We start from the raw sequence: 17,179 nt of genomic DNA on the forward strand, positions 1-17,179 counted from the left end.
GACTGTTTCACAACATGGAGATCTAGTTGTGTCCTTCACTAGTTTCTGTTTACAAAATGTCCTGAGCAAGCTGGGCCCGTGCCCGAGTATTTATACTCTCCCTGGACAGCGCCACCAGCAGGCTGCCCAGTATTATTTCATAAGTCATTTCTACATGAATGGCAAGATTCATGTCAGTGCCTTTATAGTTCCTTTGATCTGCTGTGATCTGTTTGCCACGGAAAAATAAAGAACGACTTTACATAGAATTACATCGCATTTACAGCACAGGAACTGGTCCATACTGGCATTTATGTTCTATTCGAGCCTCCTCCCGCCCTACTTCATCTCACCCTATCAGCATATCCCTCTATTCCTTTCTCCCTCATGTACTTATCTAGCTTCCCCTTAAATACATCTATACTATTCACCTCAACCACTCCCTGTGGTAGCGAGTTCCACATTCTCACCACTCTCTGGGTAAAGAAATTTCTCCCGAATTCCCTATTGGATTTCTTGATTATTGATGGCCTCTAGTTTTGCTCTTCCCCACAAGTGGAAACATTCTCTCTGTGTCTACTCGATCAAAACCTCTCATAATTTTAAAGACATCTATTAGGTCACCCCCTCAGCCTTTTATCAAGAAAAAAGAGCCCCAGAATGATACCCGGACTCCAAGGGTTAAGTTACGAGGAGAGATTACACAAATTAGGGTTGTATTCCCTGGAATTTAGAAGGTTAAGGGGTCTGATCAAAGTTTTCAGGATATTAAGGGGCACAGATAGGGTAGATAGAGAGAAACTATTTCTGCTGGCTGGGGATTCTAGGACTAGGGGGCAGAGTCTAAACATTAGAGCCAGACCTTTCAGGAGTGAAATTAGGAAACACTTCAACACACAAAGCGTGGTAGAAGTTTGGAACTCTGTTCCGTAAACGGCAATTGATGCTAGATCAATTGTTAATTTTAAATCGGAGATTAATAGCTTTCTGTTAACCGAAGGTATTAAGGGATATGGGCCAAAGGCGGGTTTATGGAGTTAGGTTGCAGATCAGCCATGATCTCATTGAATGGCGGAGCAGGCTCGTGGGGCTGAATGGCCTACTGTTCCTATGTTCCTAGCCTGTTTATCCTTTCCTGCTAGGTATAACCGTGCTCTGACCTTATTCATTAGTCTATTATATGGTACCTTATCAAAGGTCTTTTGGAAATCTAGATATATTGGGGGAGAAATTCGGTTGTTAGCGCCACCGATTAACGCCTAAAGAGGCCGAGAAGTGGGGCGCTAGCCAATTTCCGGGCGGGCGCAAGGCGCCCAGCGCCTCGCCCCGCCTTTCAATAGTACCGGGAAGCAGTGAAATTGACCCGTGCTAAAGTTTCAGTTCAGTTTTGATTAAAGCTGCTCTTCTTGGCAAACTCCAAATAGGCTGGAACCAAAACTCACCCCACAGTCTTAAAACTTTGCAGGTTCAGTCTTGAAGTTCGCACCGAACCTCTAAATACTTTTTCCTATCACTCTTTTACACCCTCATTATCAAGACTGATCTCCCACTCTAGCAGAACCTCAAAAGGATGGAATTCTTCACACCCCTCGTTCTGTTAATCAGCAGGCCAAAGCTTGGTGTCTCCTCGTTCCAGGTTTGCTGGTGTCCTGGCCTTGGGCCCTTGGCCAGGTTTTCTCAGTTCCAAAGAACTAGCTTGACGCTCTGGGGATCAGAGTGAATATCTAAGCCTGGATGGCTGAGCGGCAGCGTTCTTCTTGTAAATCTCGCTGAGAAAACCCAAATAGTAAGGGGGCAAAATTTGGTTGCTTTGTGCCTCCCGCTAGCGCCCCAAGGGACAGGGTCAGGGGGGCGTACGTGTGGCCGGGGCAGCCATATTTAAAGGGCAGGTGCCAGGCGGCCATTTTTTTTGCAGCTACCTGTCCCCTCTGGCCTCCTCCTGCGGGGTGCCGGCCACGATCGGTCAGCCTGGCGCTCCTCTTGAGTGCCGGGCCATTTTGCCGGCACCCCGCTCCCGGTGGCCCAGCAGGACCCCGGTTCGCGCTGCGCTAGGCCCCTCCCCTTTAATCAGGGGAAGAAGGCCTGCAGTACCGCGGCGCCATGTGCCGACGCGTGTGGCGCTGCTGCACATAGCACCGCGCTATTGAATGGGAGCGCCCCAAGAGGGAGGGGCATCGCTTCCAGTAGCGCCCCGCCACCTGCTTGGAGCGCTACCATCCAATTTCAGGCGTGGGGGCGCGACCCAATTTTTCCCCCTAAGTGCCCTCTTTGCAATGAGATGTAGGTTCTGATTTGATGTGTTGCATAGGAACAGGAGGAGGCCTTTCAGCCCATCAGGCCTGTTCCGCTGTCAAATGAGATCATGGCTGATCTGAATCTGAACTCCATCTACTCGCCTTGGTTCCGTAACCCTGAAATACCCTTGACCTAACAAAAATCTATCAATCTCGGTTTCGAAAATTTTGTGACAGAGACTGTAGGTCCTGCATTGGACTCATCAGTCACCTGAGAACTCATTTTTAATGTGGAAGCAAGTCATCCTCGGTTCCGAGGGACTGCCTAAGTGTGAGAAGAAGTGCTTCCTGACTTCACCCCTGAACAGCCGAGCTCTGATTTTAAACCCAAAACAGGAGCAGGCCACTCGGTCCAACTGGTCCACGCTGGTGTTTATTGACATGAATCAGTCATTCATGAAAGAAAGACTTATGAAATAATACTGAGCGGCCTACGGGTGGCGCTGTCCAGGGAGAGTATAAATACTCGGGCACGGGCCCAGCTTGCGCAGGACATTCTTAACAGGAACTAGTGAAGGACACAACTAGACCTCCATGTTGTAAAACAGTTGATTAAAGCTTTGTTTAACGCTTAGACCAAGTGCCTAGTAGTTTCCTTACGTTATTTATGCTGCCCCATTCGCGAGGGATGGGACCAGCGTCCCCGCTATGCTGCGCAACCGCGCAGCTGTCTGGAGCTCCCGTGCAGGCGCTTACCGCATTTTCAACTGGAGATTTCGCGAATGCGTGAGATTTTGAATGGGCCGCACAGCCCATTAAAGGAACCCGCGCACCCAAAAACATTTTTTAGGGGGAACTTTGGATGGGACGTAGGTTTTGATTTGACGTGTTGGTTGTGGGGTCATGCACTCGGAGGGGTTTTAAGGTTTCCCATCAATTGCTGCCAATTTCTATAAGCCCTGCTCTCGTCGCCGGACAGCAAGTTTGTTTCGCTGGCTTGCTCCAGTAACCAAAATAAAACATTGGCCCTGAAATTAGGATCGGGAGCTTGCCCCCGCGCGTGCAAGCCCCCGATGTGCACTCACCCTGCGCGCTGACATCTGAAGCTTGGGCCTGCTTGCATTTCCTGTCACTGGCCCGGTTCCGATGCCGGCGCGATGTGCTTACCTGATCCAGCGGCGTAGTTAGTGCGATGTGCCGGCTGGGATCAGGTGAGCACTGTGCAGCCAATCAGGGGAGGGGAAACTCATTCATGAGTTTGACAGTAAGAGCTGTCAAACTCATGAAAACTCCTGGCCTCAAAACACTACTTAAACCTGAAAGAAAATTAAAAAAAACATTGCACTACTTAAATGAACAATAAAGAACTCAGAAAAGCTATTTTAAACAATAATTTTAAAATTTGAAAAAAAAAATTATATAAAAAATCGGGGCTAAAACTAAACTTACCTTACTGTAAATTCTTTAAAAAATAACAAACCTGTGGGAAAAAAAAAATCTCAATTGTACTAAAAGCCCACTTACCTGAAAAACTAAGTACTTACGTGTGGTTTTTCAATGCGTAAAGACCGGAGGCCTTTACACACGCGCAACTCTGGGGAAAAAAAAGGAATTTCACTGCGCACGCGCTGCCTGTGCAGTCGCGCGTGTTCTGCCTCTTAACCCCTTGGGTCAGAGGACAGGAAATGCCGGTTTTCAGCGCATGCGCTGTGCATGCTGAAAACTGGCAATTCCTCCGGGCACACGCGTGAGTACCCCGTCCGTACTCACGCGTTGTGCCCAGAATTACTGGGCTCATGTTCTGCTGGCTGGCCCTCTCGTTTCTTTTTATGGACAATGATTTCTCGATTGCTGCAGTGTGGTTTTTGGTCTGGTCGCAGTTTTTTGATCCCTTCTGCCCTGTAAGTGTTGACTCATAGACACTGACGGCTCTCCCAATCACCCATTCTTCATCTCACATCTGAGCCCAGGCAGTCAACATTGATGGGCTGTTCGACCAAGGAAGGCATCACCGACAAATTTAGATCCTCCCCTTCTGTTCGTGTGGAAGATTTTTTTTTTCCTCTGTGCTAGCTAAGGGAGACCTGGTTGGCACAGTTTGAGCAATATGTTTTACGTTACATACCCTGAGGTTTTATTCTCTACGGCCCATGACACAAAGCTGCCCAGAATCTCCCACAAAGACAAAATTGGTGCTCTCTCAAAGAGAAGCTATGAGATTGACAAGCATGGAAAGTGGAAACCTTGCATTTGTACAGTTAGAAAGACTTGCATTTCTATAGCGCCATTCACGACCTCAGGACGCCCCAAAGAGCTTTACAGCCAATGAAGTACTTTTTGAAGTGTAGTCACCGTTGTAATGTGGGAAACGCAGCAGCCAATTTGCGCACAGCAAGCTCCCACAAACAGCAACGTGATAATGACCAGTGTGATGTTGGTTGAGGGATAAATATTGGCCAGGACACTGGGGAGAACTCTGCCGCTCTTCTTCAGATGGTGCCATGGGATCTTTTATGTCCACTTGATGCCTCAGTTTAATGGCCCAGAAATTCGGGTCTCCACGGGTGAGTACGCGGTGTATACTCACGCGTAGGCATGCGCGGGAAATCGGAACTTCCGTTCCCTTAAAGAAAGGGGTTCACAGGTCGAATGCGTGCGCCGGAGAGGCTCCAGGAGTTACACTTTTAAAAAGCAGGCGCAAGGTCTGCTTTTAACAAGGTAAGTGGTGAGTTAAGTAAAAATTAAAAACATTTTCCACAGGTTTATTGTTTTTAAATACGTTAAAGAAAGGTAAGTTTATTTTTAGCCCCGTTAGAAACTGTAATTAATTTTTTCAAAAATTTAAATTATTGTTTAAATTAATTTATAGTTATTTTAAAAATGTGATTTAAAAAAAAAGTATATATTTGAAGTTTTAGTTATGTTTTGTATTTATAGTTTTGACAGCTCTTCCTGTCAATTTTATGAATGAAACATTCCCTGCTCCGATTGGCTCTCCATGGCCCATGCGATCCCAGGGGACGCTTCGAACTAACTGCGCCCCTGGGATACGCAAGCACTGCACACCGGCAGTTGGAGGAGGCCCAGGATCGGAATCCTACGCGGGCCCACAGCTCAACGGCCGGCGCGCTAGGCAAGTGCACCCGCAGGAAGCCTCCGACCCGAATTTCTGGGCCAGTGTCTCACCCGAAAGACGGCACCTCCGACAGTGCAGCACTCCCTCAGTACTACACTGGAGTGTCAGCCTAGATTTTGTGCTGAAGTCTGTGGAGTGGGACTTGAACCCACAACCTTCTGACTCAGAGGCGAGAGAGAGAGAGAGTGCTGCCCACTGAGCCACAGCTGACAAAGCACGGAAGTGGGATGAGAATAGGATTGGGCGAGGCAGTGACGCTCTTCATGGTCAAATAGCTCGCTGACATGGTCTGGGCTCGCACGTGAAGAACAGCCACTTGCGTGCGGTAATGGAAGGGAGCCCGTTCCCCAGCAAGAGCAGGGGTTAATGAAGGAAACTTGGAATAAAATCTGGTGGGCCAATAAAACTTAATGTTAAGTGCAGAACTGTGTAAGCTGTTAAAAAGTTGCATTCTCTGGCATTTAGAAGAATGAGATGTGATCTCATTGAAACATACAAAATTGTTACAGGGCTTGACAGGGTAGATGCTGAGAGGTTGTTTCCCCCTGGCTGAAGAGTCTAGAACCAGGGGTCACAGTCTCAGGATAAGGGGTCGGCCATTTAGGACTGAGATGAGGAGAAATTTCTTCACTCAGAGGGTTGTGAATTTTTGGAATTCTTAACACAGAGTACATTTGAGGCTGAGAGCGATAGATTTTTGGACTCTAGGGGAATCGAGGGATATGGAGACCAGGCGGGAAAGTGGAGTTGCGGTCGAAGATCAGCCATGATCTTATGGAATGGTGGAGCAGGCTCAAGGGGCCGTATGGCCGACTCCAGCTCCTAATTCTTATGTTCTTATGCATGAAAATGCTACTTATACACTGGGCTTTATGACAAATGGCTTAAAATGCATTCGTAAAATGACATTAAATCGATTCTCATTTAAATGTTTTTTATTTCCTGGCTTGCTGCCCCCCCCCCACCCCCCTCCCCCCACAGGAGAAGCAGACACACAACTGGAGGAGAAGAACCTGAGTGCTAACAGCGCCTCCTATACCCTGGAGGAGCTGCTGCCGGACACCGAGTATATTGTCACCATTCACCCCCTCCACCCGAGGAACACCGCAGCGCCCGCCTCCCTCTCTGGCAAGACACGTAAGTACCCGCAGCGCTCTCCAGCTGCTGCCTGATGCGCTATCAATTACTCATAAAAGACTGAGAGTTAAGAGAGTAACTAAAGGCTTTTATTAACAAAAGAATGAAGGTCTGCCTCGAGTGGTCGACCGGTCCAGAATACAAAGGGGCTGGGGAGCAGTCACCTTTTATACTAGGACTTGTGGGAGGAGTCAGCCGAGGCATGTCCAGGCATGTACACAGTGGAATACAAACAGTGGTTTACCACACTGCCTCCAAGAGAGGGCGAGTGGGCCCCTACAGCCCCTGGGCAGGCTTCGAATACGTGCCGTCGGAAAAGTAAATAGGCTGGACCTCCAACGCTGGGCGAGTGTGTCGGCGGGCGTTTGCTATCCTCAAGACGATCTGTGTGTCGATTGTTAGCGGTGATGCGTGCGCGTTCTGTATATGTATATCCAGTGTTATATTGCCTCCTTCCACCCCTAAAAAGCTGCTTCATAGAATCATTCAGCACAGAAGGAGGCCATTCGGCCCGTCGTGCCTGTGCCGGCTCTTTGAAAAGAGCGATCCAATTAGTCCTGCTTTTCCCCCCCCCCCACCGCCCTTTCCCCATAGCCCTGCAAATTGTTTTCTTTTCAAGTATTTATCCAATTTCACTTTTGAAAGTTACTATTGAATCTGCTTCCACCGTCCATTCCAGAACTCACTAAGTTTAAAAAAAAAAAATTCTCTGCTCATCTCCCCCCTGGGATTTCTTTTGCCAATTATCTTCACTCTGTGATCCTCTGGTTCCCGACCCTCCTGCCAGTTTAAAACAGTTTCTCCCTCTCTACCCTATCAAAACCCGACATTCCCTGAGACTCCAGGACAACCCCAGAGGATTGGCAAACCGAACGACCTGGTGCGTTATTGGGTGTCTCAGACCAGGAAGGCCCCGGATTCATCGAGAACATCATTTTTCGGAAAAGGGAAGCCAGCCCATCCCTTTCTCTCCTATCTCTCAATCCCCGAAATACGTCGAGTTGCTTTTTATTTTTCAGCCCACTTATTTCACTCACTCACTCACTCACTCAACTCCTGCCCTCTGCAATTCGCTCCCGAAACCATTCTGCCGCGACGTCTCCCCTCCTGCTTTCGAAAGCCGCTCACAGACCCCTTCCCTTTGTCTTCGACCACTCCCTACATTTGCCCTCCATTTTCCTACTTGGCATCCATCTTGTTAAGTACTCTTGAGGCTTTTACCTGGGGATCTCTGTGGGAATGTGACGTTGTTGTTGTTGTTGTAATATTACATAGCATGTACAGCACAGAAACAGGCCATTCGGCCCAGCTGGTCCGTGCCAGTGTTTATGCTCCACACGAGACTCCTCCCGCCCTACTTCATCTCACCCCATCAGCATATCCTTCTATTCCTTCCTCCCTCGTGTGCTTATCGAGCTTCCCCTTAAATGCATCTCTGCTATTCGCCTCAACTGCTCCCTGTGGTAGCGAGTTCCACATTCTCACCACTCTCTGGGTAAAGAAATTCCTCCTGAATTCACTGTTGGATTTATTAGTGACTACCTTATGCTACGACCAGTGCTCCTCTGAATTTTTGTTCCTTCTAAGCACCAAAGATCTCCTCCTACAGGCATTCGCTGCTTTTTCATCCTCACTATTTTGAAACCAAGACTCATCACACCATCTGTGGCAAGCCTTCACGCTCTCAGTCTTCCCTTCTTACTACTATCTACTGGTTTCGACAACCAACTTTTAGCTTCCTCTCGCGACCATTTCTCAAGCTATCTCATCTTCTCTTCGGCTCTTTCCAATTTCTGTTCCTTTCTATTCCTTTCTCCCTTGCGAGTTTATCTAGCCTCCCCTTAAATGCATCTATACTATTCTCCTCAACCACTCCCTGTGGTAGCGAGTTCCACATTGTAAACACTCTCTGGGTAAAGAGGTTTCTCCTGAATTCCCTATTGGATTTATTAGTAACTATCTTATATTTATGGCCCCTAGTTCTGGTCTCCCCCCACAAGTGGAACCATTTTCTCTATGTCCACCCTAACTAATCCCTTCATAAGTAGCAATAATAACAGTAGTAGTAATGGTAGTAGCACTAGTACTGGTAGCAGCACTAGTAATGATAGTAGCACTAATGTCGAAACAGTAGTAGTACTAGCAGTTCTGGTAGTTTTACTCATATGGGCATAAAAGGAGATGGATATTGAACCAGGAAAGGGAGAGGTTAGGAGGGGAGACTTGAAGCTTGAAGTTTTGAGGAGGTTCTTGGAGCAGGGGAGGGAGGTGGAAAGGCAGAGGAGTTTAGGGAGGGAATTCGAGAGTAGGACCCTGGCGGCTGGAAAGAAAAGTAAAATGAAACCGGTTTTGTGCTTTCAGTGCCTTTGGAATCGGTACAGCAACTGACAGTTCAAAACGTGACTCCGCAGAGCGCGCAAGTCATGTGGAGAGGAGTGAGTGGAGCTACAAACTACCGACTGAAGTGGGGCCCATCCACAGGTGAGAATATCCGACGAGACCCAGATATTAAAGAGAAAATCCTCTTTTTCTTTCTTCAATCGAGCAGTTCAGACAAAGCGGTCAGGCCTGGTTGCCCTGCCCCAGATCGTTATCCGGTGAGCCCTGCGGGAAAGGGATGGGATTCGGGCATGCCAGCGATGCCCTCCTTGGTTGAATAGCTAGCCGACACTTGCCAGTTGAGTAACGTACCGCCGGGTGCCCGGCTCCCATGGGACTGCACCCAAGCCAGACAGGACAGGGGGGGTATAAAATTGGGATGGGGGGAGGGATGAGAAATCGCGCATGAATTGTCCTGTTAAAGACAATCTGTTAAACACCGAGGAAACCCCTCAACCAGGTTGCACCTTTGTGAGGCGCATAAAATGAGCCAAAAATGTGCCAACAGAAAGGAAATAATGTTGCTTTTTTTTGGTTTTGGTGTATTGAGGCATAGAACGTTCTAGTCGCTGCGTCCCAGTTAAAAATAGCAACTCTGAACCTGCGAGAATACCAAAGCTTCATTGTCTGATGAAAGACATGAGCCTAGAGTTGGCACAAAATTCAGAGAGGCCAGCCCTGGCCCTCATTGAGTTTGAAAACTGGAATGTTGTTGCTTCAGCTCCTTTGCACAAGGAGAACAGAACCCTTGTACTTGCAACACAAACCCTTTTGTTCTGTTAAAGCAAGGCACCGTGCCCATCATCTTGTCTTGTCAGAGATAAGCCGAGATTCAGTGGCAGCTATTTTTTTTTTGTTATTCGTTCACTGGATGTGGGCGTCGCTCATTGCCCTCGAGAAGGTGGTGGTGAGCCGCCATTTCAGAGGGGCAGTTAGGAATCATATATAGGCCAGACCGGGTAAGGACGGCAGATTTCCTTCCCTGAAGGACATTAATGAACCGGATGGGTTTTTACAGCAATCCCAGCTGCCGTGGTGGGATTATGAACTCATGCCCCCAGATCATTAGTCCAGGCCTCTGGATTACTAGTTCAGTAACATAATCACTCTGCTACGGTACCCCATAATTCCCCACCCATTTCCCCCCGGCTAGCTGGGCTACAGTTCCACAGTGTGGCTCAGTCTTCGGCACTGCGCCGACTTTGCCTCACATACAAGCTGTAACTCGCATCAAGTCCCGTTCACCCTTCACCCCCTGTGCTCGCTGACCTACATTGGCTCCCGGTTAAGCAGCGCCTCAATTTCAAAATTCTCATCCCTTCATGGCCTTGCCCCCTCCCTATCTCTGGTCTACAGAGCAGCACTGATACCCGCCCTGTTGTATGCCTCAGAGACATGGACCATGTACAGCAGGCACCTCAAAGCACTGGTGAGGTACCACCAACGCTGCCTCCGCAAGATCCTGCAAATCCATTGGCAGGATAGGCGCACCAACGTCAGTGTTCTCGCTCAGGCCAACATCCCCAGCATCGAAGCTTTGACCACGCTCGATCAGCTCCGATGGACGGGTCGCATTGTCCGCATGCCCGATACGAGACTCCCAAAACAAGCGCTCTACTCGGAGCTCCGGCACGGCAAGAGAGCCCCAGGTGGGCAGAAGAAACGCTTCAAGGACACCCTCAAAGCCTCCTTGAAAAAGTGTAACATCCCCACTGACACCTGGGAATCCCTGGCCCAAGACTGCACAAAGTGGAGGAGAAGCATCCGGGAAGGCGCCGAACACCTCGAGTCTCTTCGCCAGGAGCAAGCGGAAGCCAAGCGCAGGCAGCGCAAGGAGCGCACGTCAACCCAAGCACCCCACCCACCCGCCCCTTCAACCATCATCTGCCCCACCTGTGACAGAGACTGTAGGTCCCGCATTGGACTTAGCAGTCACCTGAGAACTCATTTTTAATGTGGAAGCAAGTCATCCTCGGTTCCGAGGGACTGCCTAAGAAGAAGAAGAATCTTCTTCAGCCCCACAATCCCCCGCCCGGCCCCCCCGCCAAGATATCTGCGCTCCAATTCTGGCCTCTTGTGCATCCCTCCGATTTTAATCCCTCCACCATTGGTGGCCGTACCCTCAGATGCCATGGCCCTAAGCTCTGGAATTCCCTCCCAAAAGCTCTCCACCTCTCCCTCCTCATTTTAAGTCGCTCCTTTGAACAAGCTTTTGGTCACCAGCCCTAATATCTCCTCATGTGGCTCGGTGTCCATTTTTGTTTTGGTAACGCTCCTGTGAAGGGCCCTGGGAACGTTTTACTACATTAAAGGCGCTACATAAATGCAAGTTGTTGTTGTGAGGGTGAGGGCTGGGTAAGCTGTTGAAATGTGAGGGGTGTGATCACAGCACAATCCTGGCTTTCACTTCGCTATTTTTTCTCTCGGGATTGCAGGATAACAATCGGGAAGCAGGAAACCCAGCTGATTATTTTTCCCATCCCACCCCCACGCTCTTGAGCGTCGGGGCAAGGTCAACCGCTGAGGTCAGGACACCATCTCTGGGTTCATCTGAATGCGCATCTCCACTGTGCCACCTGTGATACTTTTATTTAATTCTTCCTTTCTCTGTATTTTTTTTGTCATCATGTTGTGCGTATCTGTGGCAGATGTTAGTGATACCAGTGTTCCTGCTGAGGTGCGCGCGCAGTGATCTGCAAGGCCCCGCGCGGGCCGCTCACCGGCTTTTACACTGTAAATACCGCGCACACGGAGAAATTTAAAGGGACCGCGCGTTAAAAGAAACGGGCCGCGCAGGACAAAACGCAGCTCACAGGGAACATTGGTTGATGCACTATTTTTGTTGACACTTCTCTGCTTTATCTGTTTCCCTACTAGGAAGAGATGTCCTGACAGTCACCCTTAAATCATCCGCTGAATCTTACCAGATTCAGGGCCTTCTACCAAACACTGAATATACGGTAACCATAACGACCTTATATGGAGGGACAGAGGGACCCCCTGCGAATACCAGGGTGAAAACAGGTACCAGTCTTAATCCGCCGGCAGAATGAAGCTACACTGACCCCCAAACGCAACGACAGCTGACATTTCTCTCGCGCTAGGGTCGCCAACTCGGGTTGGCCATAGCCCTGGAGGTTTCATCACATGACCTCCCCTGCCCCCCCCCCCCCCCCCCCCACCACCACTGGTCGCCCAGCACGTCCGTCCTCGGAGTGCCCCGCCCTCCCTATGGCCAATTGGAAAGCGAACAGTCTCTTCATTACCCGATTGACAGTTTAGAATCAGCCAATCAAACAGCCTTTTTTCCCCTGACATAAGAAAACTACTAGGCACTTGGTCTAAGCGTTAAACAAAGCTTTAATCAACTGTTTTTCAACATGGAGATCTAGTTGTGTCCTTCACTAGTTCCTGTAATAGAATGTCCTGAGCAAGCTGGGCCCATGCCCGAGTATTTATACTCTCCCTAGACAGCACCACCAGCAGGCCGCCCAGTATTACTTCATAAGTCATTTCTGTAATGATATGCAGTAACATGTCATTCTAGAATGGTACACTAGGTGTAGCTGTATGTTTTAGTAGTGGGCTACATCTATAGGGGTGGTCTTGTTTAACACGAGACACTGGTCGAGTGAGTCAACATGGCTACTGTATACAAGTCAACATGGCTGAATAAATGACTAGCACAAGCTAGCTGTTCATGATAAAAACGTCTATTTATTTATGAACATAACATGGTACCAGGAGTGGTAATATCTGCTGAATATTGCGAAACACGACATGGAGAATTTGAAGCCACCGGAGGGTTTGAAACTCACGGGGAATGTCGACTGCAATTGGCGGACTTTCAAACAACAATTCGAACTCTACATTGCGGCCATCGGGTTCGGTATGAAGCCAGACGCAAGGAAAATAGCATTACTGCTCACGGTTGCAGGCCCGCAGGCGATAGAGGTATTTAATACGTTTGTATTTGATCAAGAGGAGGACAGAGAAAAAATGGATGACGTGCTAAAGAAGTTTGATACACATTGTTCTCCCAAAAAGAACGAGACCTATGAGAGGTACGTGTTCCGTTCACGGACTCAGCAGCAAAATGAGACTTTTGATAGCTTTGTGACTGATCTGAAACTGAAAGCACAGACATGTAATTTCTCTGAACTGAAATCATCCATGATTCGTGACCAGATTGTGTTTGGTATTCATGATAAAAAGGTCAGGGAACGTCTGTTGAGAGAAACTGAACTAACATTGGAGGATGCTGTGAAAAAATGCCATGCCAGTGAGCTAGCTCTGCAGCACGCAAAGACTTACAGTGAAATGAATAATGGTGCGACCGTAGTGAGTGACAGTGCAGCTGTCGGTGCTGTGTCCTGCAAGGGGAAGAAACGTGGGCAGAACAGGAATGCAAAGCAATCGGAGGATGGAACTTTCAATTGTAAACGCTGTGGTTACCAGCACCAGTCAAGACAATGCCCAGCATTTGGGAAAATGTGCACAAAATGTAATGGAAAGAATCACTTTGCCAAACAATGCTTTTCAAAAGTAAAAACAAAGAAAGAACATAAAATTAATGCAGTAAAAGAGAACACTAATTTAAGTGAGACATTTTTTGTAGGAATGGTGTCATGTGACAATATAGAAAAGGATACAGAAAATGTGCAGCCCTCAGGAATGGACAATGCTGAACATAAAGTTAATGCAGTAAAAGAGGACAAATGGATGATGCCACTGCAGGTAAATGGAGCATTAGTTACATTGAAACTAGACACTGGGGCAAAAGCAAACTTAATCAGTATGAGTGACATTAAAAATATGAAAGAAAAACCCAAAATACAGAAAAAGTCAGTACTACTGAAGAACTATAATGGACAGAAAATAGATAGCTTAGGTGTATGCAGACTTAAAGTGACAGTCAAAGACAAAGTGCATCATCTCATGTTTTCTGTTGTGGCTGAAGGACTTGATTCACTACTAGGTGACAAAGCTTGTGAGGACTTAGAACTGGTCAAGAGAGTCTACCGTATAAACTGTGCCATAAGCAGACCAGATGACTCAGTGGATTCTGTAGTGAGTAATTTCCAGGCTGTGTTCAAAGGATTTGGAGTTCTACCATTCACTTACAAGATCCAGCTAAAGGAGGATGCTCAGCCAGTGGTACATGCTCCACGGAGAGTTCCAGCACCCCTGCGTGACCGGCTCAAGAAAGAACTGGACAGAATGACCACACTAGGAGTCATCAGGAAAGTCGAAGAGCCAACAGACTGGGTTAACTCCATGGTATGTGTAAAGAAAAAGAACAATGATCTAAGAGTATGCATGGATCCAAAGGACTTAAATGCAAACATAAAACGTGAACACTACCAGATTCCCAAGCGAGAAGAAATCACCAGTGAAATGTCAGGTGCCAGATACTTCACAAAGCTTGATGCCTCACAAGGATTTTGGCAACTAAAACTGGATGAAGAGAGCACCAAATACTGTACCTTCAACACACCATTTGGCAGGTATTGTTTCCTCAGAATGCCTTTTGGGATAATATCTGCATCTGAAATCTTTCATAGAGCGATGGAACACATAATTGAAGGTCTGGAAGGAGTTCGGGTCTATGTTGATGACATCATCATCTGGGGCTCCACACTGAAAGAACACAATGAGAGACTGACTAAAGTGCTACAGAGCATACGCCGGAATGGACTGAAGCTCAACAAAGCCAAGTGTCAGTTTGGCGTCCAGGAAGTCACTTTCCTAGGAGATAATCTATCTGGTAAAGGAATAGAGCCAGATATGGAAAAAGTAAACACCATACTCAACATGCCACGACCCACTGACAAAAAAGGAGTGCTACGCATCATGGGGATGATAAACTTCATTGGAAAGTTCATTCCTAACTTGTCAGCCAAGACAGCCTGTCTGCGAGACCTGCTACATAAAACAAATGAGTTCGCATGGACAGAAAGACATGAACAAGAGTGGATGAACCTCAAAACAGTGCTGACGACCACACCTGTACTTACCTTCTTTGACCCAACAAAGAGAATCAAAGTGTCAGCGGATGCATCAAAAGATGGCCTAGGCGCGGTCTTGCTACAAGCAGAGGGTGAAGATTGGAAGCCTGTTGCCTATGCCTCCAGGTCTATGACTGACTCTGAGTGTCGATACGCCCAGATTGAAAAGGAATGTCTAGGCTTGGTAGTTGGACTAGAAAAGTTCCATGGCTACATATATGGACTTCCCACCTTCACAGTTGAGACAGACCACTGCCCACTGGTTGCCATCGTAAAAAAAAAAACTGAATGAGATGTCTCCAAGGATTCAACGACTCATGATGAAGCTGCAAAGATATGACATTGAACTGATCTACACACCAGGCAAACACATAGTGTTAGCAGATGCACTATCCCGAGCACCCACAATGAGTCCTGTGAGCTCTACTGAGGAAGACGTGGATGTTCATGTGAGTATGGTCACTGCTGCGCTGCCCGTGTCAGACACAAAATCAAAGCAAATAGCAGAAGAAACAGTAAAAGATACAGTGTTACAAACAGTAATAGAGAACATTCATCATGGTTGGCCAAAAGGTTCCTGTCCAAAGTACTATCACGTCAGGTCAGAGTTGAGTGTCGCAAGTGGACTATTACTAAGACAGAACAGAATAGTCATTCCACAGGCTCTATGTCGAGACATGCTCAAAAGGATTCATGAGGGACACCTCGGAATTGAAAAATGCAACAGGAGAGCAAGAGACACTGTTTATTGGCCTGGCATAAATAAGGACATTGAGAACATGATAGGCAAATGTGAGACATGTCAGAAACACCAAAACAAACAAGCAAAGGAACCAATGATAGTAGCTGACTTACCAACAGCACCATGGCAAAAGGTTGGTATGGACCTTTTTCATTTGAATGGTCAAGACTATCTATTAGTGATTGACTACTATTCTAACTATCCTGAGATGGCGCTGCTCTCAAGCACATCAGCAAGCACTGTCATAATGCATGTTAAATCCATCTTCGCCAGACATGGGATTCCCAGGATTGCCGTTAGCGACAATCGTCCGTGCTTCAACTGTAAGGAGTGGCAACAGTTTGCAGCACATTATGACTTTCAGCACATCACACCCAATCCTCTGTATGCTCAGTCGAATGGTAAGGCAGAGAAAGGTGTTCAAGTTCTCAAACAGCTACTGAAGAAAGCAACAGAAAGCAAGTCTGATCCTTATCTCGCCCCGCTGAGCTACCGAGCCTCCCCTTTAGACTGTGGTTCTTCACCTGCTGAACTCCTAATGGGTCGCAAGTTGTGCACCACGCTACCCTGCTGTGCAAAAGAACAGCAAAGTGAGGAACTGAGACAGAGACTTCAACTGTTAAAGCTGAAACAGAAATCACACTATGACAAGTCATCCAAAACTATGAAACCATTGACAAGGGATGATGTTGTCAGGATTGAGGATCCAAATGCATGGAACAGGAAAGCTACAGTTCTTGAGGAAGTAGGACCAAGGTCATACACTGTTAGAACTGAGGAAGGACAGATTCTCAGGAGGAACCGCCGTTCCCTCCTGAAAACACAAGAAACTATCCAAGAGCAAATCGATGACAATGCCGCAACTGAATCTTGTGACTCACCACCAGAACAATCTAACACAAATACACATACAGGCTCTCATGCAAACACATCAGACCTACCTGTGCTGAGAAGATCCACACGTGAAGTAAAAAAGCCTGATATAGTTTTCTTTGTACTCAAAGATTAAGTCTAATAAAAGAATGAAAAGCTTAGAGTTCATAAAGTAAAGCTTTGAAGATGTGTTCACTGTTGTGAAGATTTTAAAAAAAATGTTTGTGTCGTTATGTAAAAAAAAACAAGTTCATTCGAAGGTTTATAGAGCACTAACAAAAGTGTTACTGATATCACCTTTATCGTTTTTCTTGAAAGTTGATTGATATTGATTTTGTTTAACCTCAAAGGAAGGGGGATGTAATGATATGCAGTAACATGTCATTCTAGAATGGTACACTAGGTGTAGCTGTATGTTTTAGTAGCGGGCTACATCTATAGGGGTGGTCTTGTTTAACACGAGGCACTGGTCGAGAGAGTCAACATGGCTACTGTATACAAGTCAACATGGCTGAATAAATGACTAGCACAAGCTAGCTGTTCATGATAAAAACGTCTATTTATTTATGAACATAACAATTTCCACATGAATGACAAGATTCATGTCACCCCCCATCTCCAATAATTTTGTAACTAATAAACAGAAAGCGCTGATGATTTTTCTCTCGGGTTTTTGCTCGCAGAGGTGTCC

At 47.1% G+C, this 17,179-nt stretch overlaps 1 protein-coding gene across 1 annotated transcript in view; it reads left to right on the forward strand.

Moving 5' to 3' along the window:
- Positions 1-17,179, forward strand: part of col7a1 (collagen, type VII, alpha 1) — a 418,430-nt gene that overhangs the window by 129,263 nt on the left and 271,988 nt on the right. Inside the window, exons 10-12 of the mRNA XM_086000010.1 lie at positions 6,331-6,486; positions 8,848-8,967; positions 11,743-11,889. Coding sequence (XP_085856136.1) covers positions 6,331-6,486; positions 8,848-8,967; positions 11,743-11,889 — 423 coding nt within the window. The remainder of the gene's footprint in view (positions 1-6,330; positions 6,487-8,847; positions 8,968-11,742; positions 11,890-17,179) is intronic.

Source organism: Somniosus microcephalus, chromosome 11 (genome assembly GCF_052327205.1).
Source record: "Somniosus microcephalus isolate GS21.2 chromosome 11, FLI_Smic_1.0, whole genome shotgun sequence".
Classification (NCBI taxonomy): Eukaryota; Metazoa; Chordata; class Chondrichthyes; order Squaliformes; family Somniosidae; genus Somniosus; species Somniosus microcephalus.